At 41.8% G+C, this 27,113-nt stretch overlaps 2 protein-coding genes across 3 annotated transcripts; one reads left to right on the top strand and one right to left on the bottom strand.

The window, feature by feature from the left end:
* Nucleotides 1-327: 327 nt before the first annotated feature.
* CFAP57 (cilia and flagella associated protein 57) lies at nucleotides 328-21,401 on the bottom strand. 2 transcript variants are annotated; one of them, XM_048947218.1, is made up of 22 exons: nucleotides 21,225-21,401; nucleotides 20,829-21,145; nucleotides 19,559-19,845; nucleotides 19,215-19,398; nucleotides 17,743-17,895; nucleotides 16,501-16,640; nucleotides 16,017-16,182; nucleotides 15,530-15,643; nucleotides 14,834-15,046; nucleotides 14,035-14,208; nucleotides 12,768-12,929; nucleotides 12,160-12,315; nucleotides 10,141-10,234; nucleotides 9,056-9,246; nucleotides 7,838-8,011; nucleotides 6,340-6,498; nucleotides 5,787-5,930; nucleotides 4,570-4,686; nucleotides 4,028-4,162; nucleotides 3,801-3,944; nucleotides 980-1,106; nucleotides 328-719 (listed from the first exon to the last, which is right to left on the bottom strand). In XM_048947218.1, exons 1-22 carry the CDS (start codon nucleotides 21,379-21,381, stop codon nucleotides 508-510), a joined length of 3,720 nt encoding a protein of 1,239 aa, XP_048803175.1. In that variant the 5' UTR covers nucleotides 21,382-21,401; the 3' UTR covers nucleotides 328-507. The 2 variants fall into 2 exon arrangements, with proteins under 2 accessions (XP_048803175.1, XP_048803176.1); XM_048947219.1 differs by having other exon boundaries at nucleotides 19,215-19,422.
* Nucleotides 21,402-21,445: 44 nt separating this feature from the next.
* On the top strand, nucleotides 21,446-26,075 carry EBNA1BP2 (EBNA1 binding protein 2). Its single transcript, XM_048947226.1, has 9 exons — nucleotides 21,446-21,552; nucleotides 21,642-21,725; nucleotides 22,849-23,015; nucleotides 23,550-23,673; nucleotides 24,273-24,362; nucleotides 24,580-24,655; nucleotides 24,911-25,001; nucleotides 25,342-25,504; nucleotides 25,798-26,075. Exons 1-9 carry the CDS (start codon nucleotides 21,484-21,486, stop codon nucleotides 25,846-25,848), a joined length of 915 nt encoding a protein of 304 aa, XP_048803183.1. The 5' UTR covers nucleotides 21,446-21,483; the 3' UTR covers nucleotides 25,849-26,075.
* The last annotated feature ends 1,038 nt before the right edge of the window (nucleotides 26,076-27,113 follow it).

A 27,113-nucleotide genomic window follows, 5' to 3' on the forward strand; every position in this document is an offset into this window, starting at 1 on the left:
GTCAGTGACTGGATACGTCCTTGGAATAGCAGTGACGTCTGTCTTAAGTACAGGCAGCCCTTTGTATGGATATAGGCAAGCCAGTTCTGGAAAAATGAAGGATGACATTGTTTTTGCAGCACAATGACACCAAATTAGAATTCTAGCAGACAGAGCTTACAGAGTTGACCAGCAATTCTCAACTAGGACACATTATTTTTTAAAGAGAGGGGTGTGTAACTGCCCAAGCATGAAGGCACAAAGATCAATCTTGCTCTAACACAAATGTATTTATTTTTTTCACCTGGCTCCCTGGCAGCAGAAAGACTTCAGAACATGCATTCTTAAGTGAGAGGTAAGTACTCATGGAAAGGGCAGGAAAGAAGGAGGGAAGAAAGGTTGGTGTCTTGTGTCCTGAGCAGTGAGTGCTACAGGAATACTTCTAGTGATAATGCAAGTCTAATCTATGCTGTTGGATTTCTGAGCTTGCCAGGAGAATATAACAACATAAGGTGTCCTTGAACCAGGTCAGTATTGATGTGCCTTGTGGCTTCTTTCCAGATTCAGCTTAGGAAACATTCTATGTAACAGAGGCTGAGTTTCAAGGCCTTGCCCCTTTTCTTGAATTTGGTCTCGTAGGTGCTGGATTTCAAGCAGCTGCATTTCTATGATTTTCTCATTTTCCTTCTGTGCATTCAACCTTAGTACAGCTGGGCTTGACAACATTTCACTGGAGGGAGCTAGAAGATAAAACAGAGAGGACAGAGTAAAGGTCTAGCTCACAATTGTTGGCAATAAGCAAAGAAAGACACCTTTCAGGACTGAAGGAGTACAGCTGAACAGTAATATTTTGCAGTGTTCACCACAACAATGCTATAGGTACTGTCAGGCAGACAAACTGGAACAATACAGAGATAATAACAGAATTGTTCATTAAGGTCAAAGAGGGCTTGTGGAATAAGCTCTGACAGCATGCAGACACAAATGAAGCATTACTCACCCGTGTCTTGAATTGCTTGTTTCTTCTTGGTTAATCTTAGTGCTGACTGGAGGTCATGTACCTGGGTATGAGCCACTGTCAGTTCTTGTCTCAAGTCATTAATTTCCCTAATCAGACTCACATTTTCCTGCAAAACCAATATACTCTATGAGGAAAAGCACAGGTACTATCTGGTTCAGCAACACGTCCTTGGGAAGGAAACTGGACAGCGTAAAGTCAGTGTAACAAGCAGAAGATACTGTATGCTTGTGGAGCTAGAGCAATCAGTACGTCACATATTTCAGATAAGGCTATAGTAGATCTGAAATAAAATAAAAATGACACAATTTAATCACGTAAGCTCAAGAAGCTAATATTTGTTTTGCTTTTCTGATTGCAGCTGCATTCTGAGACATCATCTTCATTGCAGTTCCACAGAGAGGCTCGAGAATGCTCTAGGATTGATCTAATTAATTCAGAATTAAGATGTACAATTCCATTTCTCCCTTCAGTCTGCATTATTTTGCTTTTCACTTTTACACCACGTATCTATTCACTTAAATTATCATTATCTCCTTGCGGATCTTCAAAGACCTTTTCATTAGTTCTGACTGACATCATCTATATACTTAGCCCAGAATTTGATGCTGCTATCAGTTGTTACTGTTGACTTCTTAGCAAAATACACAGTATTCTGTGTGAGGTAATTCCAGCTACTTCGAAATGTCTTGTTTGGCTTGTTGGGTGCTAAAGAGGCTGTTGGTTAACACTGGTAATATCCTTCTGAAGAGGCAGGCTATCCAGACAGATTTAGCTTTTAATTCAATCTTTGCATTCTAACTGGAAGATGGCACTGCATCAAAACCTACAGCCCAGTGAGTCCCTGCAGTGCTGACTGTCAGAGACAGGGATGACACATGATGGAAAAGATGATCCTACAAGTACTTCAGTTCAAGCAGTGTTACTTCAAGATTTTCCAGTATGTCTGTTCTTGTGTATCCATGTGATCAAAGAAGTCATTACAAATACGGGAGGTTGGAGGGAAAATTAGCAGTGCAAGAACAGGCAACTGTCAATTGGTAAGAACAATTAAAATTATCTTGGCAGTTCTAATCATCTGTTGCAGCAGTTATGAATGGAATATGCCTATGAACAGTCACTCAAAGAGGAATGCACAGCTCTGAAAATGTAAGCACGACTGAGGAATACTAGAAATACAGAGCTAGAAGGCCATCAGCATGTCATTTACTTGTTCAAAGCAAGCTCTGACAAAAGTTTGTCTAAACTAGTTTTAAAAGTCTCCTGTGTGGACTGGAAGACCATGATAATTCCTCCTGGCTGTAAAGTCTCATTAATCTACTAGACTTCAGAGAACTGCTTTTTCTTTAAAGAAACCAAGCTGATTAGAACCTTTGATATCTTCATCTTCCAGATGTTTTATTAATTTAGTTTTAATCATCATTTCATGTTAGGCTTACTGGTCCAAAACATTGAGTATTATCATTATAAGCACCATCTGTCACCCTATTCCTGCAGGAAAATTCTTCAGGTTCTTTTCTGAAGCCACCCTGTTTTGTGCCAAAAGGAAACATCAAATTCACAGGAGTGAAAAAAAAATTAATAATAAGGCCAATGAAGAAGACTGCTGCTGCACGGACCTGAAGAGGCACTATGGATAAATAACAATATGCAGATGACTTTGGTGAGGACTAAGGTCTAGCGATCCTGAGGAAGTGTAATAGAGTAACAATGAAGAAAAGTGAGGGGAAAAGGAAATGCTGACTGAGCAGAAGGAGATTATGGTAAGAAGAGACTGTGAAAGTGCTGTCCTCCCAGGACGTTCGTTGTGGGGCTCCATATCCTCCCATTTCCAGATGAAAACAAACTGGATCTTTGGCCTCAGCCCTCATAAGTTTATCTTGCTTCGTGAGGAACAAGGATTCTGAGCAAGAGATCCTGATATGAATCGGCATAATAACTGTGTGTTTCTGAGCTTCCTTGGAACATCTGGATGAGAACAGCTGAAAGCCCTTCTGAATTCAGACCAGTAGGAATGGACTTGTATGATGAAATAAAGTCAGTATTTTTTCTTTCTCCAAAATTACTTCCTAAACAGTGCCACATAGTAAGTGCAGCTTGGTTCTAAGGTGCAAATTGACAATAGCAGCAATTAGAAGTACTGTTTGAAATAAAATAAGTCCATTAATTACTTTTAAAAAATCAGGTAGCAGAGATGTCCTATGCAGCAAAAATGCTAAGTCACAGCCTGAAACAGTGATTGAGCACCTGGTGGGAAGGCAGGGCCAACCCAGGGGAGCTCAGGTGCATGCAATTAACCAGAAGGGGTGAAGCCAGGATCCACTCCTTACCAGATCTCATTTAAGGGTGAAGGTAGCTCTGTGGAGATCCCTGCCTACTGGAGGCATTTCAAAGGTAAGCAGTTTTTCTTCTTTTGTTTCTGTGCCCATGGCTGCATTTGGGCTTCTTCGCGTTTGCTGCAGCCTAGGATTGTACCACCCTGCTATTATCACTGTACTTTCTATAACATTACAGTATTATAGCCTATCTCCTTTAATAGTGGGAAATGGCAGACAAACAAAAATATCTGCAAAACAGCAGCAATTTCTGGCACTGGAGATCTTGCTCTTTCCGTCCAGAAAATTGTAGTGCATTAGTAGCTCAGTGAAGATTGTCCTTGAATAGAAGCACTTGAAAGCCCTAGTAGCTCCTGGCGAGGAAGCAAACCAAAACTGTTTTAAAGTTCTAAGAATTAATGGCAGTATGGTGATTGAGGTCTCTTTTGTGCAACTTCTTCCCTATAACAAAAGGAAAGGCTTGTTACCTGCATGATGTGCGTGTAAGCAGCTTGGTGGATTTTCTGATCCTTCACCACTCTCTTTTTTAGAGCTGCTAAATTCCTCTCAAGATATTCTCTTTGTCTCATGTACTCCTGCTGCAAATCTGTGTCTACCTCTTCCATCTCTACCTGAGAGAGCACAAAGTTTTGCCTCAGTAAATACACTATCATAGATACTCATCTGCAAAGAGAAGGCAAAGTCTCTAACTCACCATTTCCAATTGCTGCACATACTTGGTGTAGAGCTCACGGATCCCAGCCTTCAGTTTTTTATAATCCTGAATGAAGCCCACACAATTATGAAGATCCATTTTAAATCGTTTGATGAGAGCTTCCATATTTTGCTTCTGTAATAGTAATATAGATACATCACAGTAGGCTCTGACACGTTCAATCTTCTAGAAAATCTAGCAGAAAAGGTGAAAGCTAATATATACTTAACTTAGTTGTTTAAAAATACTTCATTAAAAACAGCTGCCTCACTGTGCTGTTAAATCTGGGAGAATGTGTTGATTGAACCTGGGTATAAATAACTGAATTTTTTTTAATATCAACTTGCTAGTTTGGTTGCAGATTTAGAAGTTTTCTGCCTTGTCCCCCAATTTATAGACTCTCCTGTTTCCTCGGCTTTGTACACAGCACCCACAGGACCTCTTTGGTCACATTAATGCTTCTGCAGTGTTACACCCCCACAAACTTCATTATCCAGGACTATGGATCACTGGGACCACTGGTCAGTGGCTGCACCCCATACCTTCTGCCTCTCTTTGTGCAACTCCTTATTGGTTGCTTTTAATTTTTGTTGCAATTGTGTGATATTTAGTTTCAACTGTGCGTTCTCCCTGTGGAGTTGTTCCAGTTCCCTCTCCATCTGAAAGGAAGCAGAGGGAGGACATCAAGATTAAGTGGAGACATTGTGAAAAAAACAACACGTAATGGGAAAAATCAGGGGCTGGAAATACAGACTTGAGGGAGGAGATCCCCCTTCAGGTTGAATTGCGTACAACACAAAACAAATCAATTTTGGAACAACACTGCCCTCTGCCAGAATACAGAGAAAAGAGGAAAAAAATGGATATACAGCTCCCTGTCAAATTACAGATTTAAGTGTTGTGATGACTATTGATTTCCTTGAGTTGGGCTACGGCTGTACTGTTCTATCTGAATAAAAACGAGTTAGATGAAAATTATCAATACCGGAAACGGTAAGTGCAACAACAAGAACCATATGATATTGAAAAGAAACAAATGCATGAAATACTGTAGAAAAATTGGCCAAAAAAAGCACCTAAGGGTGCTACAGCACTTACTGATGTGAGAATATGACCAGAAGAGAGGATAGAGCTTTCCTCGTGCTAGTGTGACATGCACATAAGATATTCATTAGCTTATGTTTATTCAAAAGGCTTTCATTCTGAATAAATAGGTGTATGAAACCAAACAGGTCAGTGATTAGCAGTGGATAAGTCACACTAAGGTTATATCATGAATAAGTTGCCTAAGTGAACTTGCTGCAAGCTAATTATGAACACATGGGAAGTTTCCATGGATTAGTTGATTGATCTAATTCCTGAATTTGGTTTTCTTTGCATAAGTCTGCACCTTTTTGAGAGGAATTCTCTCCCTCTTCCTCCAGATCAGCAAAGGCAGCGTCTTGCAAACTCTACAAGGTATGTGCAGGGCAACTATATAAAAATGACATTTATTTTTAAGCAAACATTATATTACTCAATTTTAAATAAAACACTGAAACAGGAACTTACCAGGATTGGTCACTGGCAGCACACAATGTAAAATTAAATACCTATTGTGTCAAAGTATTTTTATTAGCTGCAAAGCTACTGAATCAATGTTGTGTGTCTTAGAAAGAAGTCAGGGAACAAACAGAGGGACTTCCATGAGACTGGCCTGGTGATGCTCATATTCATCTGAAGGGTTTAGTAGCAGAGGCCTAATTATGGTGTTACTCACCTCGTGGATCTGCTCCTTCATTACTTTGATATCGTTTTCACGTGATTCTATTTGCTTTCTAAACTGCTCTATTCTGTGATCCTGTACAAACTTGAACTTTTCCAATTCCTGGTTTTTCTTCTTTAGGTCATATATATGCTTCTCCTGGGAGAAATACATACAGGAACTTGAATCAGACCCAGTGCTCTCAAAGATCCTTAAGGTGAGGTGTGAATACAGCATGGGCAAAAACAGCGGTCACATATCTAGAGGAAGTCCAGACTTTAGTCACAAATCTCACTCGTACTGAGTGGGAAGCAAGGGGGGAAATAATGCAGAGATTACGGATAATCCTACAAACTCAGGAATGGGGGATGAGAAATTCAACACCCTACATTGCGTTTCTGAAGGAAAGCTTAAAACATTAAGGTCCCAAACTAAAGACTTTGCAAGTTCTTGAAGTTAAAAATGAGTTTCCTGCACGTTATGTTAACACAGCACCATACTACTAAAATAAGTTGTAGTAAATTAAGGGAGGGAGACAATGACCTCAGCCAATTGTCCAATTTCTCACCTTTTCCTGAATAGTGTTAGTTCTCTTTTCGATATTTGTGTTCAGCATCGAGATGTCCTTCTCCAACGATTTAATTACACCTTCCAGATTTTGCTGTTCCAGTTTCATGTCCTCAATGTCACTGTTTCGTTCTTTGAGCTCCTTCTGTAGGCTGTTCAACTAGAGAGGCAAACAAGGAAGAACTTGCAAGTTGTTCATCTCTTAACCATCATGCTCTCTAAGATACCTTGTAGACACTGCAGGACAAAGGGTATCAGATTAACAGATAAAAGGATTTTAATACCATTTTATGAAAGACATTTAATGTTCTGAACCATCTAGAAAAAGTAAACAACTGAAGGACAGATGGACATATTGTTGGGAAAACAGTGAAAATGAAGATGGGCTTTGAGAAATCATAGAGGCACGTTTCACTAAGAGATGAAGAGTTACAAACCATGTGCAGAGAAATCAATCTTGGCAGATGTTCTTTGAAAGCAAGAAGGAGGTGAGAAGAGCAGATAAAGATTCACACAAAAAAGAACAAAGCAGCTCCAATTTCATGTTGATTAGGAAAAAGTAGTTGCAAACTAATTAGCTTGATTGAAATTGATCACTGAAATGGTTGAGAAATCTCTGTAATATTGACCCATAATAGTCTGAATCTTGAAAGCAATGATAAAATGAGTTGTCTGACAGTGAGGAACTGGTATTCAGAAGCAGAAAGTGTGAGGATATTATGCCTGAGTGACAGCTTCAAATAACACTCAAGTCATGGAAAATTACTTTCAGCCTCCCTGATCATTGGTCATACATATCTAACGATGACAAAAGTAGGCTGATAGGGTGCCTGATTCATATTCTTGAAATCCCTGCAAAGCCAAGAGGTCAGAAGTGGGAAATGGTGCTGGAGAAATGTGAACACCCACAAAGGTATTCCCAGTGTCTAAAAGGCATAAGAACTGACTCGCAGTACCAAGATAAAAGATGTTATGCAGTCAGAGAACCTCTGTATCTTTAGGAGAATGTAATTTCCAGCTAGTCAAAGAGCTAAAGTTTCTATGCCTACTTCAAAACCCTAGAGTAAGAACAGTAAAAAATGTTGATATGTACAAAACATAATGTGTACAGCATTAAAAGAAGCAATACAAGTGTTTTTCTAATGTAGTAACATATCAGATCTTGGAAAAATTTAAAAGTTCATTTGTTTCCCATCATAGGATGAACAATGTTATTGTTTATGATTTCAAACTACAGACAGTCGAAGGAAGTGTACTGACAACAGCACACCTGCTCTATCATCCATCTCGAAGGATATCAGCATTCAGTCAGCGCACAGCTTCTTCTGATCAAATATTCTGAAATATTCAGACGGATATAAAAAGGAGCAACTGTTCTCATATGGAAATCTAAATATTTACAAAATATGTTAATTGGTCTTCACACATCATTAAACACATTCAGTCCCTGGCACCAGGTCTCCATGTGCAGACACGATCCTATCACAGATAAGAGATACCCTTTTATTCATGACTCCTATTTCTCCTTTCAGTTGCAGATTTGATTCCTTTTCTTCTACAAGCCTTCTCTCGTATTTAATTTTGATATCCTGGATTTCTCGGTCTTCATCTTCTTCAATCTGTTTCTTAATTTCTTCGTGTGCTTGAAGCTGCTGCCTCATATCCTCCTCTGCCTGCAGTTAGGAAAAGCAAACGTTAGAGAAGGCAACAATAGATGGCCAGTAAGGAAGAGGAGAATTCTTTATCTGTAATGTATTTCTCCTGGGAGGGCTTGTACTTAGTGGACTCTTCAGCTTCAATTGCAGCAATAGCATTTAAGCTAACAAGTTCTAAGGTGATTAAAGTGACTTTAAAAACTGTTAAGATAAACACCAAAAAATCTTCTTAAGGCTTAGATGCTTAACGTTGCCTACAAAATAAATAAAAAATGTACATGTCTGAAAACCTAGCCAAACTTGCAAACTTGTTCTCACAACAGCAAATGCAAACCTAAGTAACTCTTGAGAAGACCTTTCTAAATTGCTGTTCCTGCTGCATTAAGGACAATAAACACTCAGCTTTGCATCACTCTCTGTATTACTTTCTTCTCACTTTCTTTCCAGACACTCTTTCCAAGTTGGTGTTGCAACACAGGGATGCAAGTAGTAACACTTCAGGGATTTATTGGCATTATTATATCAGCATCAGTCATCTGACTGCCCTATTTGGCTGAATCTTTGACCTCCAGGTGCTGGAGTTTCACTTAAGTACTCAAGGCATTCCTTTTTTCCTGCTCAAACTATGAAAGCAGGAGCCTCGGGGACTTGGTGACATTGGTGATTTCAGTAAGCAGGAGAATCCACCAGTTTAGAAATGTTATCTCTTCACTAGAACAAGGTGATTTAATCTTTATCCAACAGCAGTAACTTCTAACCCACATTAATAAAAAGAAATTCCTGGATGTAGGAAACAGAGGCAAAGCTGAGAATATCCAAGGACATTCTTCTCAGCAGATTACTGAATGTATGAAGTCCAAAAAAGCTGGTAATTCAGTTAGGGCTTTCCTCATTACTGTTCTGTTGATATCTACATATCTACCCCCCCACCTCCCCCAAAAAAGATTAAAGGCAGGTTAGGAATTGTGTGGAGAGTGCCAGCTTTCCCTCCTCTAGGAAATATTTTGTCACGGCTGGAAAGAAAAATACTCAACAATTCAAACTGCCAATCAGGTTTCGTACCTCCTCCAACAGAAGAGATTTCTCATTAAGTTTCTCCTCATAATAATCTGTTAGCTCTTCTAGAGCCCTGTTTTTGCTTTCCTGCAAATTATGCAGTTGTTTCTCATATTCCTCTTGCATCCTTTGGGAGTTTACTTGCAGCTCCTGGTATTTCTCATTTTCCATCAACAGTTTCTGGTTACTGTCAGATTCTGGAAACAGGAAACATATGGAACTGATAAAACTCATAGAAAAGAGAGGCATATCCTATCCTTCTACTATTATCAATGTCTTATTTTCTACTGTCTTTTTGGCAGCTGGTTGCAATAAATTACACTACAAACAACTCATTGCTTTCCTTGTCAGATATACAGGGGTTTTAGGCTCTATGGCCATATAAAATTCTACATCAGAAAATCATCCCTTGGGTTTCCTGCTCTTCCTTTTACTGTTCATCACTAATAAAGCCTGCTCTAATGTTGCCATTCTCCTCTCTCAGTTGGGCCTCTGAATATTCTGTTGTATCCCTGCAGAATGCAACAGAAAAAAATGTTTCAGCTTGAGTAAGTCCAAGCCTGCACCAGAATCCCCTAGTCTACCATTACAAAAAATGAATAGCAGTCAATCTAGGCATTCCCTTCAGAATGCCAGCCATGACAGAAACGTATAAGCACAACTGCTACGGAGTGGACTTCATATTTGGTATTAATGTGCTATATTTCTGTTTTGGCTTGATTAAGAATCTGGGATCCAGGTATTTCCATGTTGTACACACTGTACACTAATTAGCCTGGTTGTTGAGCAGTAAAACAATCACAAGTCTTGTACAGTGAGGAAATTACTGATCTCAGAAATAGAACATCCAAGATAAAATGCCCACGTGCGCATTCTTCTGGTCACGAGTGCAGTTTAGACAAACTTTTGTTCTACTCTGCCTATATGACACACGTGCCTTTTTTCCTTTTACCCTGCACTCTGATAATCCCTGCTCATCACGTTACTTGCAGGTCCAAATTCTTTGTGTTCTTGCAGATGGTGATAAATGCATTCACAACATAATCTAATGCATTTCCTGAAGATTCTAGTTACACTTGTTGCAGTCTAACCTAGGTCTCGCATCTCCTTGGCATGTTTATTCATCAGCTCAGATACTTGAAGCTGGTGTTGCATTTCCTGATCGTCTTTCTCTGCCTGTAAAATCTGGGAGGAAAAAAACCAAAAACATAAACAAAAAAAAATCTCAAAAGCTTAAAAAAAAGCAAAACAATCTAAATCCTTTGTATTTTTGCCAAGGGTGGAGAACACACACACAACAGAATGATGTTTGAAATCTCTCACTAGAAAAGCATGCCATGTAGTATTAAGCTGGGTTGTCCCAGAGATTCACCATGAAAAATTAGAATACTAAGGAAAGCTGAAGAAAAGTTGCAATGGAGTTGATATAATACAGGGCATTGTATAATCCTAAGCTAACAAGAAAAGTTTGTGAGTCACAAAAGCCTCCACTTTTCTGCGTGTGCCTGCTTGAGGAAAATACATTGTTCTGCAAATTGTTGTGCAGATACCAAAATCCAAGCTGCTCACTTGGAGCAACTTTGAAGCCCTAGAGCACTGACATTTGCATGGAATGACAAAACTAGGCAAAAGCAAGGTTTGAATGCCGTTTGCTTGCATGTTCTACTACCACTGCAAACTACTTCATCTTCTAAAAAGACACAACCGGAAAGGATGAGTGAGAAAATTCCCAGAAAATTCGGAGGGAGCCACCACAGGTTAATACATACTGATCCTCACAGAGGAAGTACAACTTGCCTGAGTGGAACTTTTATTCACCTTCAAAAGCATTTGCTTGCAAGCCTATAATCAACCAGCCTAAAGAAGTTTCAGTGTAGCTAAGATAATAACAATTCAGAAAAGACCTAAAGAAATGCAGAAAATTGGCACAGGTAAAATTCAGTTAAAGGAATGAATACATAAGATGTGAACAGGTGACCTTCTTAAAGGTTAAGCTATATAAAAATGAGGAAAAGTAGAGAAGTTTAAACTCTGGCTATTTAAATGCAGAAGAACAATGAGAAAAGCCTGAGAGCCTGAGGAACAACTCGAGGAAAACTTCAAAATCAGTAATTAAATTTCTCAAAAAAATCAAGATCAGAAACTCATCAGAACACTGGCAGAACCAACAGACAAGAGAGTTATAAAAGGAACACTTTTATAACAAGGCCATAGAATAACTAAAGTGATAAGTACCTCAGCAAGCTTTCTGTCTGGAATCTTACTTTATGTGGAGACAAACTGAAATACTTTCTGAAGGGACTATGTACAACTCAACAAAATAAATGCTAGCAAATCACGAGGATTGGATAATATTTATTGTAAAATGTGTTACTGAAAATAATAGAATTGAATCATGGCATATGTGGTATGTGATCTCTCACCTCAAGCCATTTGACTGACAGTGAAATTGCTATTGCATCATCTCCATTCTAACTCTACATAGGGTCCTGAAAATTACAGATCAACCATGTGGTGTATGCACTGGATAGGCAGAACAGAATTAGCAGGCACATATAAGAAAGACACTGGGAGAAATTATTGTGGCTTTTGTCTTTTAGCGAAGCTCTCCCTCGTGACCACAGAGAAACCAATATATGAAACAAACCAAGTATATGAACAGGAGAAATCCAGAGGATATAGTTTAATTCTGTTTTCAAAAAGCATACAAGACACTTCACTGAGTGTTTTTAAAAGTGCTAGGCAGCCAAAGCATAAAGAATAAGGCAGTAAAATGAACAACCATAGGAGGTGCAAGTTGCATGCGATAGAGCTTTTAAGGCACAGTCCCACTTCTACCCACAGATGATAGATCTTACTGATCCTTGGATGCAGGCAAAAGTTATTGCTGAAACTGTTCTCTCCCAGGTAGCCTCTTGCTTCCCCTCAGTACTTGCAAGATAGTTGACTCAAATAATAGGTTCATGCTTTACAAATATCAGGAACACCTTTGTTGGAACGGAATGTTGCATTCTTCAGATGCCTCGTGGCATTCATACATACATAATGCAAGCTTGAATTTAACTCAAAAGGGAAAGACTTAGTATTTGGAACTGCAGTGTGAATCATACCTGGTGTTTGTTTTTAAGGGATTCTAGCTCCTGAGTGAAAGTCTCTTCTAATTCCTTTATTTTTTCACGACAACTCATGTCCTTGAGACGTAACTTGTAATCGTTTTCTGTCTGTAGCTCTGACACACGAATTTGCAGGTCTAGCATTGCCCGATTCTATTAGGACATGGATGAGAAGATACTTTTAACAGAGAGATTATTTGCCATTAGCAGCAGTTTGTTAAGGATGCTTTAACTATTTCTGAAAGACAGCCTTAGAGAATTTTCACCAAGACAGACTATTAAGTTTCAGAAGCAATTTCCTTTGTTATTTTACAAGACGGTATATAAAAATGCAGCTGATTCTCCACCACATTAAAACTGTCTACAAGTGACTGGAGAAGGTATTAGAGAAATGTCAAAACTCTTCTACATTTGCTGTTCATACAGTGCTGTTTGCATGTTAACGCTCAGCTACTTGCTGTAACCTCCTCTTGCAAAGAAAGCCATGCAAGTTCTCTTGACAAAGGGCCATACAGGCACACTTAGTCACAAACATCTTGCAAATGTAATTCACAAACTGCAAACTAGGAATCTTATGGTTCATATGCATAGGTTGCTCCTCCTACCTTCTCCTCTATATCGGATTTCATGATCAACACCTCCTCAGCATATTCAAATTCCTTTTCCCTTTTCAGTGTCATTCCCTTCTTACTGTATACTTTCCAGAAGAATACAGAGCCATCCTCTGAGGCGGTCAGCAAAAAGAGGTCATCATTTGATACAGACATCTTAGAAAGAAGAGACAGTGGAATGATAATAGAGACGAGGAAGAACAGCGACATTGTTTGATCTTACATCACATTTTGCTTCCCACCCGCTTATTCCCTGTTGTTTCTACCACAGTCTGCAGTGGAAGTATTAACATAGCCCAACATCCTTTACTCCTGCTCCAGCCAGGTCCAGAAAACATTGGAAGGCAATGAAGATCCAGAGGAACTTGTGAAGACACTGGATCCACTTCTGTTCCCTAAGTTGTAGGAAGATTTAAAAAACCTGGAACAGACGACCTTCTAGATAGTCATAGCACAGACAGGCAATTCATATCAAAATTCCAAAGGTCCTAAGCCTCTTTTCTCTGAGCAGTTGTTTGAGCAACAGATGGTTAAATCTTTCTCTTGAATTTGCATAAAAAACTCACTGAGAAATATCTAGTAATAACTGCAGTCATCTGTTCCAGACCTCTTCTGACTGCATAGCTTGGCACAGAGTACCTGGGAGCTGACACAGCTTGTGAGTGAAGTGAAAGTATGGTTCTAGTAATTGCCTAGTATGTAGCCTACTGTTGGACTGTGCAGCTCCAAGTCAAGGTGCTGTATTTGACAGTGATATTTAAAACACCAAAATCATCAGCAGTTTTAAGAAAGCAGAACACACGGGTTCCCAAAAGTGTACTGAAATATTTCATGGTTGGAACTTCCACTCACCCTGTCCCCATCTTTCATACGTTCTTCAATAGCCTTCTAGAAACACTACAGTTATCAGACTGTGCATTGCAATCTCTTGTTTACCCTGGCAGCAAATCATTTAATGCATGTATCTCATTCCTCCATCCATTCTCACAACAGATTTCCAAGCCCGCATAGTTTTATCTTCCTCTTTCCAGAAAAAGATATAACAAAGTTCTCCATCAGGAATATGCCTTGTTTTTTTCTAACCAAAACCTGCTTGTCTAGTAATGCCTATTTCTTAAGACAAGACTTCTGTGAATTCTCTAATCTTCACTTTCCAGAAGCACGCTCAACCTTAGAACATATTATGCTGTGAAAGGGGAAGGAGAATTGGTGCTAAATGAGATGAGTACAATTGGCATGGCAAAGAAGTATTCTGTGCTACCTTTGTAACAGCACCTGCGTGGGCTTGATACTCATTGAAATCCTGGCACAAAGGTAATGGGTACTTCATAGCTCGTACTGTCCCCAGAGATGTACCGACAAATACCATGTCACCAGAATGAGAAACAGCTACTGCAGTGTAAACAGCATCAATGGCAGGCACTTCATGCTGGACCTAAAAAACCAAACCACAAAGAAATGTTACCACCACATTGCGTTAAGTTTCCCAAAGCTATTTAATTACTTACTGCATGAGCAGCTGTCGTATTGCTGCCTGCAGCAAAGAAAGCAGTTAGGAGAATCTACATGTCTACAGGACAAAAAAATGTGTAGTAATATAATGTAAAATCATTAATGATAGTACTGAACTTTATACGTGTGCAGTCTTAAAATTTAAAGCCAAGTTCCACAAGTCAATCTCTTCTGAATAATGAAATGCTTATTGCATTCAATTTAGCATTGTTCCTAACAGAAAAACAAACAACCAAAACAAAACAAAAACCCCTGTGGTCTACGGAGGTATATCCAATACTGGAACTAATGTTTCAGCAAAAGATTTGATACAATATTGCAAAGTTAGTTTGCTGGACTAGAAGATTTTGAGGTAAATCAAGGTAAAATTAGAAAGATAAAAACTACAACAAAATCTCAAGTTTCATGGTGAAGGACATAAGAACACTAGAAAACAACCAGCAAATACTGTAGCAATCAAGAATGGGTTCCATGGATGATAAGGAAACCAAAGCATTAGCACCCTCCCTAAAGAACTTAGCAAAATCCCACAGCACAAGTTAGCTCACCGAAGACTCGGAAATTTCTTTGAGAGTTTGGTCTGATCCAACAGCAAAGATGACTTTGGAATCAGAATGCAGGGCAATGCTGCTGTAGATGCAGGATGTGAGCACGCACTCCATCTCCCTTTTACCTGTTGATAAGTTCCACTCATACACAGCACCGTGTGTGTCACAGGAGAAGCATTTTGAATCATCTGCACTCCATTTAACTGCACATATCTGGCAAAAGCAAAACATGCAAGGGAGACAGCATGCAAGTTCCTTTAGTGGTAAACCCACAACTGCTTTGGAATCACATTTCTAGGTTTTTCTTAAAATAACTTTGATGTTTTTCAGCTAATTCCATTTCAGCATTAAAAAAAAACACCACAACATTTCAAATTACCTTATGATCACACTGACAAAAAAGCTTATTTCTATAATATTCAGAGCAGTTCATAACAAGCAGCTCATCTCATTTTTATACTTCATTATTGGGATATTTTTCCTAGTTCTGCTATGTGCAAATCATTCTTCAGTGTAAGGACAGACTCTTCAGATTTATGTGGTGCACACATATACTAAATAGGAAAGCTGACTTTTTGTATTTGTAGCACTAATTCTGGGGTCCATTCCTGATCAAAGATTGTACTTTACCTTTTCTAAATGCATCTCAAGAACTCATATTTAATGAGTTGTAGTGTTTAGGATTTGTTTACTAACCTTCCCGCTGTGTCCTTTTAAATTATTAGTATTCTCAAAGGTGGTACAGGAATAAATTTGAATCACATTTCCATTAACTGCAGCAAAAAGATGGCCTCCATTACTGAATGAGCACTACAAAGAGAAAATATCCACGCATTAGTGTAGATGCAGCGGATATAAAAAGTCGTGCAATGAATTCCAATGACATTATCTGATATCTGAACACTGTATAAGAAGAAAGCTGCATGACATAATCAGCATATTACCACTCTCATAGTTGGTGCTTTCCCCTATAAAATTCAGTCCTCTGGTATTTCTGACCAAACCCCTTCAATGGTTCCCAGGCCCACAGTTACACATCAGTCCAGGCTCATTTTCTGATAGGTGGAAACGTTCTCTTTGCTTTTATATCCTAAATCCTATAGGATCTATCAGACAGGATGCTATCTTATGTCATGTTTTTCCCCACTGCGCTCCCCGGTCCCACACTTGAATCATTCCTTACCTCTCTACACTCTCTCACAGGAAAATCCTTGAAAACATGCATGTCCTCATATAGCACACTTATAAATCGTAGTTTGTCAGGAAACCCAACCAAACAGAAAAGGCCAGTGGGGTGAAGTGCTACTGTGTATGCCTCCTCCCAGAACTCCTTGTACAGCTCCAAAGCGCTGAAAGAGAAAACCATTGTGCAGAATGGAACGGTGCAAACTCCCTATGAATGTTCCTGGAGATTCTTTTTCCAAAACACATTACAGCTTTACCACAAACCTTGAATAATAGAAAACGTCTTGGACTACTGGCACTACATTTCAAAGGCACCTCATATCCATAGTGCCCAAAGCATGTCAATAAGACCATTCCTATCCCACACCACGTAAGACTTTTATCAAAACAACTCTGTTATTGACATGAAATTGATGCTGCTGACTGCTAAACACAATATATGAAAAAGCAGGAGGTAATAACAAACAAAAACAACTCTTTACTTTGTCTTGTAATTCCAGACACGAACAGATTTGTCCAGGGAACAAGTGGCAACAATGGGTCTTCGAATACAGACGTCCAGACCCGTGATTGAAGCAGAATGTAATGGGAAATGTAGATATTCAAAATGACTTGATTCTTCCTGAGAAAAATGATAACATTAAAAAAAAAAACAACAAATGTTTCCCTGTGGGCAGTAAATCAGGTAAGAAATCTATCACAACTCTTTGTGTAAGTAATCTAATAGGTCTGAGGAAGCCACTTCCTCCTGTCACTGCTCCTGCCTGAACATCCTTGAAACATAACAGCATTAGAATCATTTTAATATTATGATTAATTATCAGGAAAAGTGCTGCAGGGAATATGTAAGCACCACAGATCTCATATACCAGCGAGAGCAGATCATAATTGGAGGTGTCCAAATAGACACAAGTTAGATAAACAAATAAAATTGGACCTGAAAGGACTCAGTTAAGATCTTGTGGTCTGACAGATATTTAAAAACAATTATGTGCTGAATAATAAGCAAATTAATCAGGATGTTTAACTATTCCATGCTGGATGTGAAGCACTGATGCAATTATAGAATGCATGCAGAAGGAGATTCCGTAACTGCAAAACCCTTCCCTATAGAGATCTTCTTAATATTACTTTATGCAGGTTAGTATTTAACTTCGTAAAGTCAATTTCATTACACGTTCAACTCCTGCCCTTGTATTATTTAATTCCATCAAAACAAGGAATGCTTTTTATGATGTTTGTCCTTCACAAAAAGGTTTCACTTCTAACTAGAACTTCAGGAACCATTATTTTGGAGTCAGATTAGCTTCCCAAGGCTGTTTCAGCTTTACTATGATGCTGAAGTTTCTGCATCTTACAGTATAGCATAAACTACTACAATTACACTAAAAATCCCTCAGTTAAAACCTTACTTACATGGTCTGATAGTGACATGCATCCCTAAATAGTCTTAGCAGTATTCTTTATCCCTCTACTGAATAGCATCTAGTGTGCACATAGAGAGGGATATAGAGAGGTGTTTCCAGAAGAGGCTACTAAAATACAGAAATACAGCACTCAGAGAAGCACACAGTGCACTTCAGAGGTGTGTTTTAAGGGTTCAGAGCCTAGCTGATAGATTTCAGGAGAACACATCACAGAAGGTGACACTGAAGGGTCTGTGCCTCTACAATACATCCCCTACTGGATAAGTTGGTTGTGGAATGTGTAAAGATTGCACTCACCTTCAAATAATCTGTGGAGGGCATAGTAAACATGTAAAGCTGATTTTTAGTTGTGCTAACAACTATGGCTTCCTCAGAGGGGCTGAAGCATATGCATGTAATGTCCTGTCTGCCCAACAGCTTTGGCACAGTGGTGAACAGGTCCTGAGGAAGCTGCACAAGCAATGCATCCAATGGGGTATTTCAGGTCTCCATGTCCTAGCAGTAGGCATTCTTGCACTCACACACACACACACTTTTGCTGAAATACCATCTTAATGAGTATATATGCAGTATCAATAAGAATACTTGGATAGCAAATAGCATAAAAGTACTGCCAGGCAGGAATAGCATTCAAGATAACCAAAATGTGCCTTTAACATCTGAGCATCAGAGGATATTTCAGCAGTAATCTTAAGCACTTGAGTTAAAAAACAAATCGGTATCAAAAAGACATTAAGCAAAAAAAGTAGAAAGTGATAGAATAAAAACTGCCTGGAAACTGTGATCTCAGAATAACCATTATTTGTACTGCATCATTCAGGCTGATAATACCTGAATTAGTGGCATCCTATTTGCAAAAGATTGATGGTCAACAGACCATCAGCTTCATCACTAAAGACTCATGAACTCCTCCTCCTGTAGACCTGAGCTCCTGTGTCCAGTCAGCCAGTGGATTCCAAGACACACCTCTCAAATACATGAGTTGGAGGCAGGCAGGTGCAAACCATATATACACCTATAGGTGCCTGGCAGAAAGTCTCTTATCTTGTAGACTTGAGGAATAATCGACTGTGGAAGCAGTAAGCTGGCTGACAGTAGAACACCTTTAAAAGAGCTTTCAATTTCTAGTGTAAAAGGTTTGGAAGTTGATGAAGATTTACTAAATATCCACAAGCAAAAAGGATTTTTATTCCCTTTTCTAACTTCTAGGATCTGACATGTAGGGAAGATATGACCTTCCAGGCCCAGAATGTAAAGGCTTGACCAGATCAGAGTAAAATGCCCTTATCCTGATACCACAGTAAGTCAGTACACACAGCTCCTATGGAACAATTAGAAATCTTACTAGATTATTTTAAGAGTGCATATGTCTTGCCAAAGCCATAATAAATATTTGAAGGGAAAGATGCATTGCCTTGGAAAAAAGCAAACAATCAGTCTAGTTTTTCATAACTGATGCAGCCTACTTCTTAGCTCCAATGCCTCCATAAATAGAGGTTTCTTAAAGGTTTCCAGAAGCTTAGCAACCTTAGCAACCATATTTCACATAAAGGTACATGGCGAGCTACCTTGCAAAAGTTCATCTGTCACTGAGTTTCAGTGTGAGCTCTGGCAAATCCCTTCCTTTTTACAACACTTAGCTCATGCTTATAATGGACTTCAATGTTGTGCTAAGAATTATTATTAATAATTGAATCAGAAGCAGCCCTACTGCCCACAAAAACAGGCCTCTGCTTTGCAATTGCTTGCAAAAGCTTTTTTTCCCCTACCCAGATTTCTTGACTCTCCTTGTAGACTTTCTTCTCGTTGGTCTTCTCAAACAGAAGAACCACTCCTGGGCTAGATGAACATGCAAAGCCTTTGGAATAAGCTACAACTGCAGATATTTGAGGCAGAGAATCCTGTAATGAACCACTGTCTTCAGAGGTTGGTTCACCAGCGACATCAGAACAACTGCAAGCAAGAAATGTATAAAGTCTTCAGAATAAAAGAGACAAAACAAAAATGTTTATTAGCAGCATCAAAAATGTTATAACCTATTCATGAACTGGACAAGAAAGAAGTGAATGGCCTGCAACAAGTCTTCATGCACAAGTATTCTGCAAAGATTTACCTCTCATAATGTTTTGCTCGTGCACCTTCTTCCAGTTCCTTGGGTGGTTTTCTGTATTCTACATCTCTCTGCCAGAGCAGCTCTCCAGTTTCAAAGAGGAAAAGTTTGCCTGTGGCAGTGCCACATATAATTTCCTCCTCAGACAGCCAAGCATGGCACAGGTAGTTTTGTGGCTCTCCCTTTTGTAAATTTGTCTGCTTCAAAGCTCCTTCACTGTATTTAAAGAGTTTAAAAAAGCCATTTCCAGTAACACAAATCTGTGCATTGTCTTGAGGACTAAAGCTCACCTGTGGAACAAGAGAGAGAAATTATTTTACACAGCTATGTTTACTCTCAGGAATTATCATATGCAAGTATCATATTGTTCTAGAGAGGTACGAGATACAGGAAAACAAACAAGGAAAAAAGTTTCACAGAAACGTAGAAGAAACTAAGAAATACACTTTGCACTTCTCCCCCTTTTGGAACTGTGTATATCAATGTGAGACATGATGTTATGGATACATTAATTCTATTAATCTAAGAAGCCACCTGAATCACAGTATAATATGGGAGTTGTCTCTGCCCTTCAGGATCAAGCAAGGCAAAAACACATCTTCACTGCTCATTACCAGGTTTTCCAGGTAGAAAGGCACCATCCATTCTTAGAAGTCAGGAAGAATTTCTGTATTTCGGGAAAGGCAAACCTTACCCATAAAGTGTTTTAATTTGTGTAAATGGGTGTGTGCTGATGGATCCAGTGGACTAATCACCTCGATCCCCTATACAAGGACAGCAGGAGTAGCTAGACATGATTTTCCACACTTAATGGGACTATGGGCTGCACTTGTCTTCACGGTCACTCTCCTCTCGCCACAAACTGAGCTCACACACACAGCAGGCTGTCTGCTTGTAGACGTACCCCAGAAAAAAATGGCAGCTACCATCCAGCCTGTCCCCCTCGTGTTCACAAGCGCCCTTCAAAAATGGGAAATGGTTTTAAGTTGAGGGAGGGGAGATTTAGGTTGGATGTCAGGGGGAAATTCTTTACAGAGAGAGTGGTGAGGTGCTGGAACAGCTGCCCAGAGAGGCTGTGGATGCCCCATTCCTGGAGGCTCAAGGCCAGATTGGATGGGACCCTGGGCAGCCTGGTCTGGTATTAAATGGGGAGGTTGGTGGCCCTGCCTGTGGTGGGGGGGTTGGAGATTCGTGATCCTTGAGGTTCCTTCCAACCCTGGCCATTCTGTGATTTCTGTGATTCCCGCTGCCGGCGGCTCCCGGCGGCCGTTACCTGGCAGACACCGCCTCCGGCGGCCTCGAGGCGCACCGCGGCCAGCAGCCGCTGCTTCTCCCACAGCCACAGGACGAGGCGCGGCTCGGGAGGGCCGGTGGCCGCGGCCAGATGCCGGCCGTCGGGGGAGAAGGCCAAGGCCAGCGCCTCTCGCGCCGGCAGCTCGGCGGCAGTCAGCGTCCTCCGCAGCCGTGGCGGCCCCTCCGTCAGCTCGTACACCGTCAGGGCCGGCTCCTCCTCCGCCGTCTCGGAAACGGCCAGGTACCGCCGGCTGCGGCTGACGGCCAGCGCCCGCACGCCCCGGCTCTTCTCGCGGCCTGCGGGGAGGAGAAGGGATAGGGATCGGATCGGGTCGTGGGCGGGCGGCGGCGACGGGGCCAGGCGGGGTGCCGGCACCTGGGATGAACTTGTGCCATCTCTGCTCGGTGTGGAACTGCGCGAGGGCCGCACCCGCCGCGTGCAGCACCAGCCGCTCCTGCAGGAAGCAGACGCCGCCGGACACGCCGGGTCGGCAGCCGAACACGGCCGCGGGCCGCGCCGCCACCGACGCCATGACGCGTCCGCCGTCGCCGTGGCAACCGTGGCTCCGCGGCCGCCGGAAGTGACGGCGGCGCGCGTGCGCGTGCCCGGAAGTGGCGGCGGCAGAAGCGGCGGCATGGAGCGGCGCGGCTCCGAGTCCGACTCGTTCTCGGATTCCGAGGACTCCTCGCTCTCCGACTCGGAGGTGAGCCCGTTGCTACGGCCGGCAGCGGGACCGCGGCCCGAAGCCGCCTTGGGGCGCGGCGGCCCGGTCTGAGCGCGTTCTCTCCGCAGCTCCAAGAGGCCTTCGCGAAGGGCGAGCTGAAGCCGGGGCTCAACGTGGTGCTGGAGGGGCGGCCGAAGCGGTCTAACGATGTGGTGAGGGGCTGGCGCCGGGCCGGGGGGTGGTGGGGGCAGAACCGCTGGGGTGTTCGGGAGCGGGGATGGAGGGGCGTTGCGGCCTAGAAGGTTGGGTCAGGCCGCGGGGGGAACTGCTGCGCGTGGAGGCGGGCGAGGAGCTGCGCGGAGATGTTCGGGCTTCTGTGCACGGGAGCTCAGCAAAGCCGAGGTTTGAACCTTGCGGGGAATAACCACGTGTATTGACGCAGGTTGGGGGCTGAGCTGCTGGAAGGGAGCTCTGCGGAGCGTCCTGGTGGATAACAGGTTGGCTGTGAGCCAGCGCTGTGCCCCATTGGCTCAGAAGGTCAGTGGTGTTCTGGAGTACGGTAAAAAGAGCCCACCTCTCTCCTCTGCCTCGTTGAGGCCGTAACGGCAATACTGTGTCCAGTTCTGGGCTCATCAGTTTGAGACAGAGAGGAAACCGCTGGAGAGAGCCCAGCAGAGGGTCACAGAGATGATGATGGGCCTGGAGCATCTTTTTTAGGAGGAAGGGCCTGGGACTGTTCAGTTTGGATAGACTGAGAGAAGATCTCATTAATGCTTATAAGTATCTAAAAGTGAATCAAGATGAGACTGAAAGGTGAGAAGGGCCCCATAAGTGACAGTAAAAAGGCAAAAAGGCTTCACAGTGATGGAGAATAAGGGGGGTAAAGGGGGATAGTTAGAGATAGTTTATAGAAATAAGAATGTAGAGCTTGTTAGAAAAATAAGAGATGGCAGACACGTCAAGGCCAGGCTCTTTTTAGTGATGCCTAATGACAGGGCAAGGCTTATTCTTTATGTTGTAGGTGCCAGAGCACTGGAACAGGCTGCCCATAGAAACTATGGAGTCTGCTTCTCTGGAGATATTCACAACCTGCCTGAACACTTTCCTGTGCAACCTGCTCTAGGGAGCCTGATTGACCCTGTGTACTGACCAGGGGCCTTCTTCAAGCAGAACATTGATGTTTATGCTTTCCAGCCTGAATTGCTGTGATAATTTGGGGAATAACCGAACAGCTTCAGAGGAATAGCCTATTTTGTGAGCTGGATATTCACTTTTGCCAAACTTGAAGTGCTGTTTGTGTGTCTCATTGCTCAGAGCTGTGCTTCCCTTTCATAGGACGGTTTGAAGCAGTGCCTGTCCGATTTCAAGCAGCAACTAGCTTGGGTGGAAAGGCTGGATGTGACATTGGATCCGATTGCAAATACTGTGGAATCTGTCTCACACAGTGATTCTAACAAAGATGCTGTTGATCCTGAGAATGATTTCCAGAGAGAAATGAGTTTGTAAGTGTAAAAAGAGATTCTTCATAGGTTCTCTACATACTGCTGCATGCCTGGTGTCTGGTTTCACATGAGTGCTGTGATCTATCACTGGCATTGCTCTTGGCCCATCTTATATTACATTTGTCCAAATGTTTTGCAAAATAGCTACAGATAAGTGCTAATATATTTAAGCTGTTTTGTGACAGGAAGTAATTTCTCCCCTTGCAGCAAACTTCCATCCATTGCTGAGAAGTGTCTTTAGGAAGTCTCTGAATTGCGACCTTATGACTGACAGCAGATGGCTTTATGTGTGTGGACGCGTAGTTCTTGTTGCTGTGTGTTTTACGTGATGTATAAAACCTTAGCAGAAGGATACCAGCATTAATACTGTGCTGGCACAAATTGCTTTAGGAATGTTCTAGAGTATGAATGATGATATAGTACTAGGTTGCGTTTTGTTAGATCCTGGTATCTTCTGCCTTACGTGAAGAGCCTGTCAGTGCTGTGAGCTGCCTGGTGCCCTGTCACAGAGCTGCTCTTGTGCTGTCTTCCCAGTTACCGGCAGGCACAGGCGGCGGTGCTGGAGGCCCTACCGAGGCTGCGTAAGCTCCATGTTCCTACTAGAAGGCCAGATGATTACTTTGCAGAGATGGCCAAGTCAGACCAGCAGATGCAGAAGGTATGTGCCATGAGCAGTAGCTTTCATTCCTGTGCTGTGTGTTGGTTTTAGCCTGTGTTAGCTATGAACTGTGTGGTCCTTCATAGTTGCCATCATCTCTTTGACAAAGGCCTGCAACAGCATTTGTGTTTGAATCCTTTGCAGTTGGGAATTTGTTCCTGTACAGGTATTTCTGTGCAGGGTGGAGACTTCTACAACAGGCTGGAAGTGTAAAGTAGAAGAGTGGTTTACATTGCATCCCACGTATAATTAATATTGAAAATTGAGATTTCTTCTTATATGTAACGGTGGTTGGGAAGTTGGTGGTGTTTATTATTTGCCATAAAACTTGCAGTGAATGGAGGCATTTATGTGATCCTTTTTTTTTTTTCCTTAATTTATATTTGGTGTATTCTAGCTCTCAGTGGTTTTCAATTGTGGGTGTTGAGTTAAACTGTAGCCATGATGATAGAGAAATGATCTGATTGAGACAGATATTCTTTTTGCATTTGGTGATATCGTTTACATAATTACTGATTTCAGAGCTGCACAGACGTCTTGAAGTTCTCACACTTTCCTTTGTATTACTCATTAATTTTTTTTTCTTTTCCCCTAAAAAGATTCGGCAGAAGCTTAAGAGCAAGCAGGAAGCAATGGAGAAGTCTGAGAAAGCGAAACAGCTCCGTGCCATGAGAAAATATGGCAAGAAGGTGAGGAGGAGCTACAAAAAGGGACCTGTCTGTGACAAGAATCTAGAGCCTAACTAAGCTTAGAAAATGTGATTGCTGGAGGCAGGATAAAGTGGAATCTCTCTGGTCTTTTGTCTCTCTGGTCTGCCTTAAAGAGACAGCGGTTGGGATACCAGGGCCTAAAGAAGGTATGGAGCACCAGAAAAAAACAACGCTAACATTTTGCCTCTCTTCTCAGGTACAAACAGAGATTCTACAGAGAAGGCAAAAGGAGAAAAAAAAGATGTTAAATGCAGTCAAGAAGTATCAGAAAGGTAAAGTTAAATTGTCTAAGAGACCAAATGTACAATGGGAATATTGATGTGTCAGGAGTGTAAGGCACTGTGATATGTGATGTCATCTCTACTGCTGAGCAATAAAGCTTGAAAGGCTGCTGCTACACAGAACCATACACTTGTGGCAGAGAAAATCCTTGGTCTTCAGTGAGGGTGATTTGTTGCTGTTATTTGGGCTGAATACTTGGTTTTTGTGGTGGTAACTGAGCAACAGTTTTGTCCTTGCTCTTGCAGGTCTCTCTGACAAGCTGGATTTTCTGGATGAAGAACAGACTTCGTCTCAGGGGAATAAAAAAGGCGGTGCAAATCAACAAATGAAGAAAGGGTGAGATTAGAAAAGAAAGATATTTAAAGGCAGAATCTCTTTTTTTTTTTTTTTTTTTTTTTTTTTTTTTTTTTTCTTTCAAGTTTTGTAGGAGTTTTGTATGACAAGGAAGCTGTGTAAATTACTATTTGTGAAAAATAAGTCCTGAGCGACTTTGTATCCCTAGAGAGGAGAACTGTGGCCTATTGGAGTACAGCCTGGAATGTGCTGATTTCTTCTTTGATCAGAGGGGAAACTTTTATGAGAATTGATGGGAGTCTGTCTGCAGATATTTGTTTCCTTCTTGAGGGCTTCCTGAGGAAAGGTGCATAAGTGGTGATGCAGCAGAGTTGTTTTTCAGACCAAATGCCAAAAGACGATACAAGAATCAGAAGTTTGGTTTTGGTGGAAAGAAAAAGGGTTCGAAGTGGAACACAAAGGACAGTTTTAATGATGTATCCAGCTTCAGGACAAAAGTGGCTCACAACAAAGGCCCAGGAAAAGGAGGAAAGAAAGCTCTCAATGTAAGTAAAATGTTGAGTGCGAGTGATTGCCGTTGGTTGGAAAGCCCTCCCTGGTCTGGGAGGGACACCTGAGTATGTGATGAGTGCCTCCAGCATCTGGAAGTAATTTTATCATGGATAGGGCTGGGGGCACTGGTTTGGAGTTTGAAAAGGGAAATAAGTGGGGGACTTAACAAGTACTGTATGTTGCCACATTTCCCAAAAACTCCTTCTCCAGAGGCACTGATGCTACAGAGCTATACTAAATTCTGAGGACATGAAATTAAAGACTGGCGTTTATTCTCTCTTTGCAGAAGAGACCTGGGAAGAGAGCACGGCAGAAAATGAAGAGCCGAGCAGGCTAGAGAACTGTGCTCCGCAGGGGGGCTCCTGTGTCTTTGCACGTTGGAAGGTGTTTCTGCTGTCTTCAAGCAGCTAACTGTGGAGCAGCCCGAATGCTTCCACGTGGCAAGAAGCAAATCAGTGGAAATTAGTGCCTTATCACTAATTTGTTCCTGTTGCCCGTTTTGTTGAAGAGTTGTTTGCTACTTAAATGTTCGGTATGTGAACTTATTAAATAATTTACACAGAGCTCCTGTGTCTGTTTTGAATTTAGTTGTGTTATGAACAGGGGCTGAGATCTGCCCCGTTTCCCTTTCCTGTGACAGCTTTTTCCACAGCTGTTGTTGATACGTATTAGAGGACACGGAATTCTGAGTCGTGTTGCTGGTATCACAATAATGTGGAGAGCATTGCTGAAGGCTGGCTTGCAGAAAAGGGTCATGTTGACACAACCCAGCTGATAAGACTGAAATAACTAGGCATAAACACGAACCTGCTGACCTATCATCATCAAGGACAGTGTGCCCTTGCAGGATTATGAGAAACCAACACAAAGCAATAACAGGATGCAGAACTGGGGGTGCTGGCTGCAGGAATGCTGCTTCTGTTGAATCGGCTACCTGTGCGCTGACCAATCAGGAGCTCGCCTTTTGCAATATGTATTAGCCTCATTATAGGCTGTAATAAATAACGGTGCCTTCTGATTAAAGGGTGAGAAAGTTTGATCAAGCCCTTGGTCGTGTTTTTTCTCCCGCCGTTTCCAACAAATGGTGACCCCGACGTGATCACTGCTGGCAGGATCATCGGAACACCACGGTCGACGGCGTCTTGGTTCGGGTCCTTTCTGCAGCGGGGACGGCGAAAGCACTGCTATCCAGGGAAGGAGTGCCGCGCCCTAGGTGACCTCATCGGAGAGCCTAGCTGATACGAGCTGCCGGACCCTGTGAGGCTGCAACTGGCAAAAGGTTAGGATGGATAGGGAAGCAGCTTATATGCTCTTTACATGCTTCTTAGAGAAGTGAGGGTTAAAAGATATAGATTTAAAAAAGGATCTCCCTGGGCTCTTGCTAAAACTCTTGCTATACGGACAGGAGAAAGGGTTTTTTGTAAACCCTCATACTGTTCATGAATTATCTGAGTGGAGGAGGCTTGGGGACCACCTATGGGAAGCCACCCTGGATGGGGATAAGGTAGCCAAGAAATTAGTTAGATTGTGGCGGCCGGTACATAACGCGCTCCTGCAGAGCCGAGCTGAGAAAAACGCCGCGCAAGAAATTGTGTCAGCACA

Source organism: Lagopus muta, chromosome 5, assembly GCF_023343835.1.
Source record: "Lagopus muta isolate bLagMut1 chromosome 5, bLagMut1 primary, whole genome shotgun sequence".
In the NCBI taxonomy this organism is placed as follows: Eukaryota; Metazoa; Chordata; class Aves; order Galliformes; family Phasianidae; genus Lagopus; species Lagopus muta.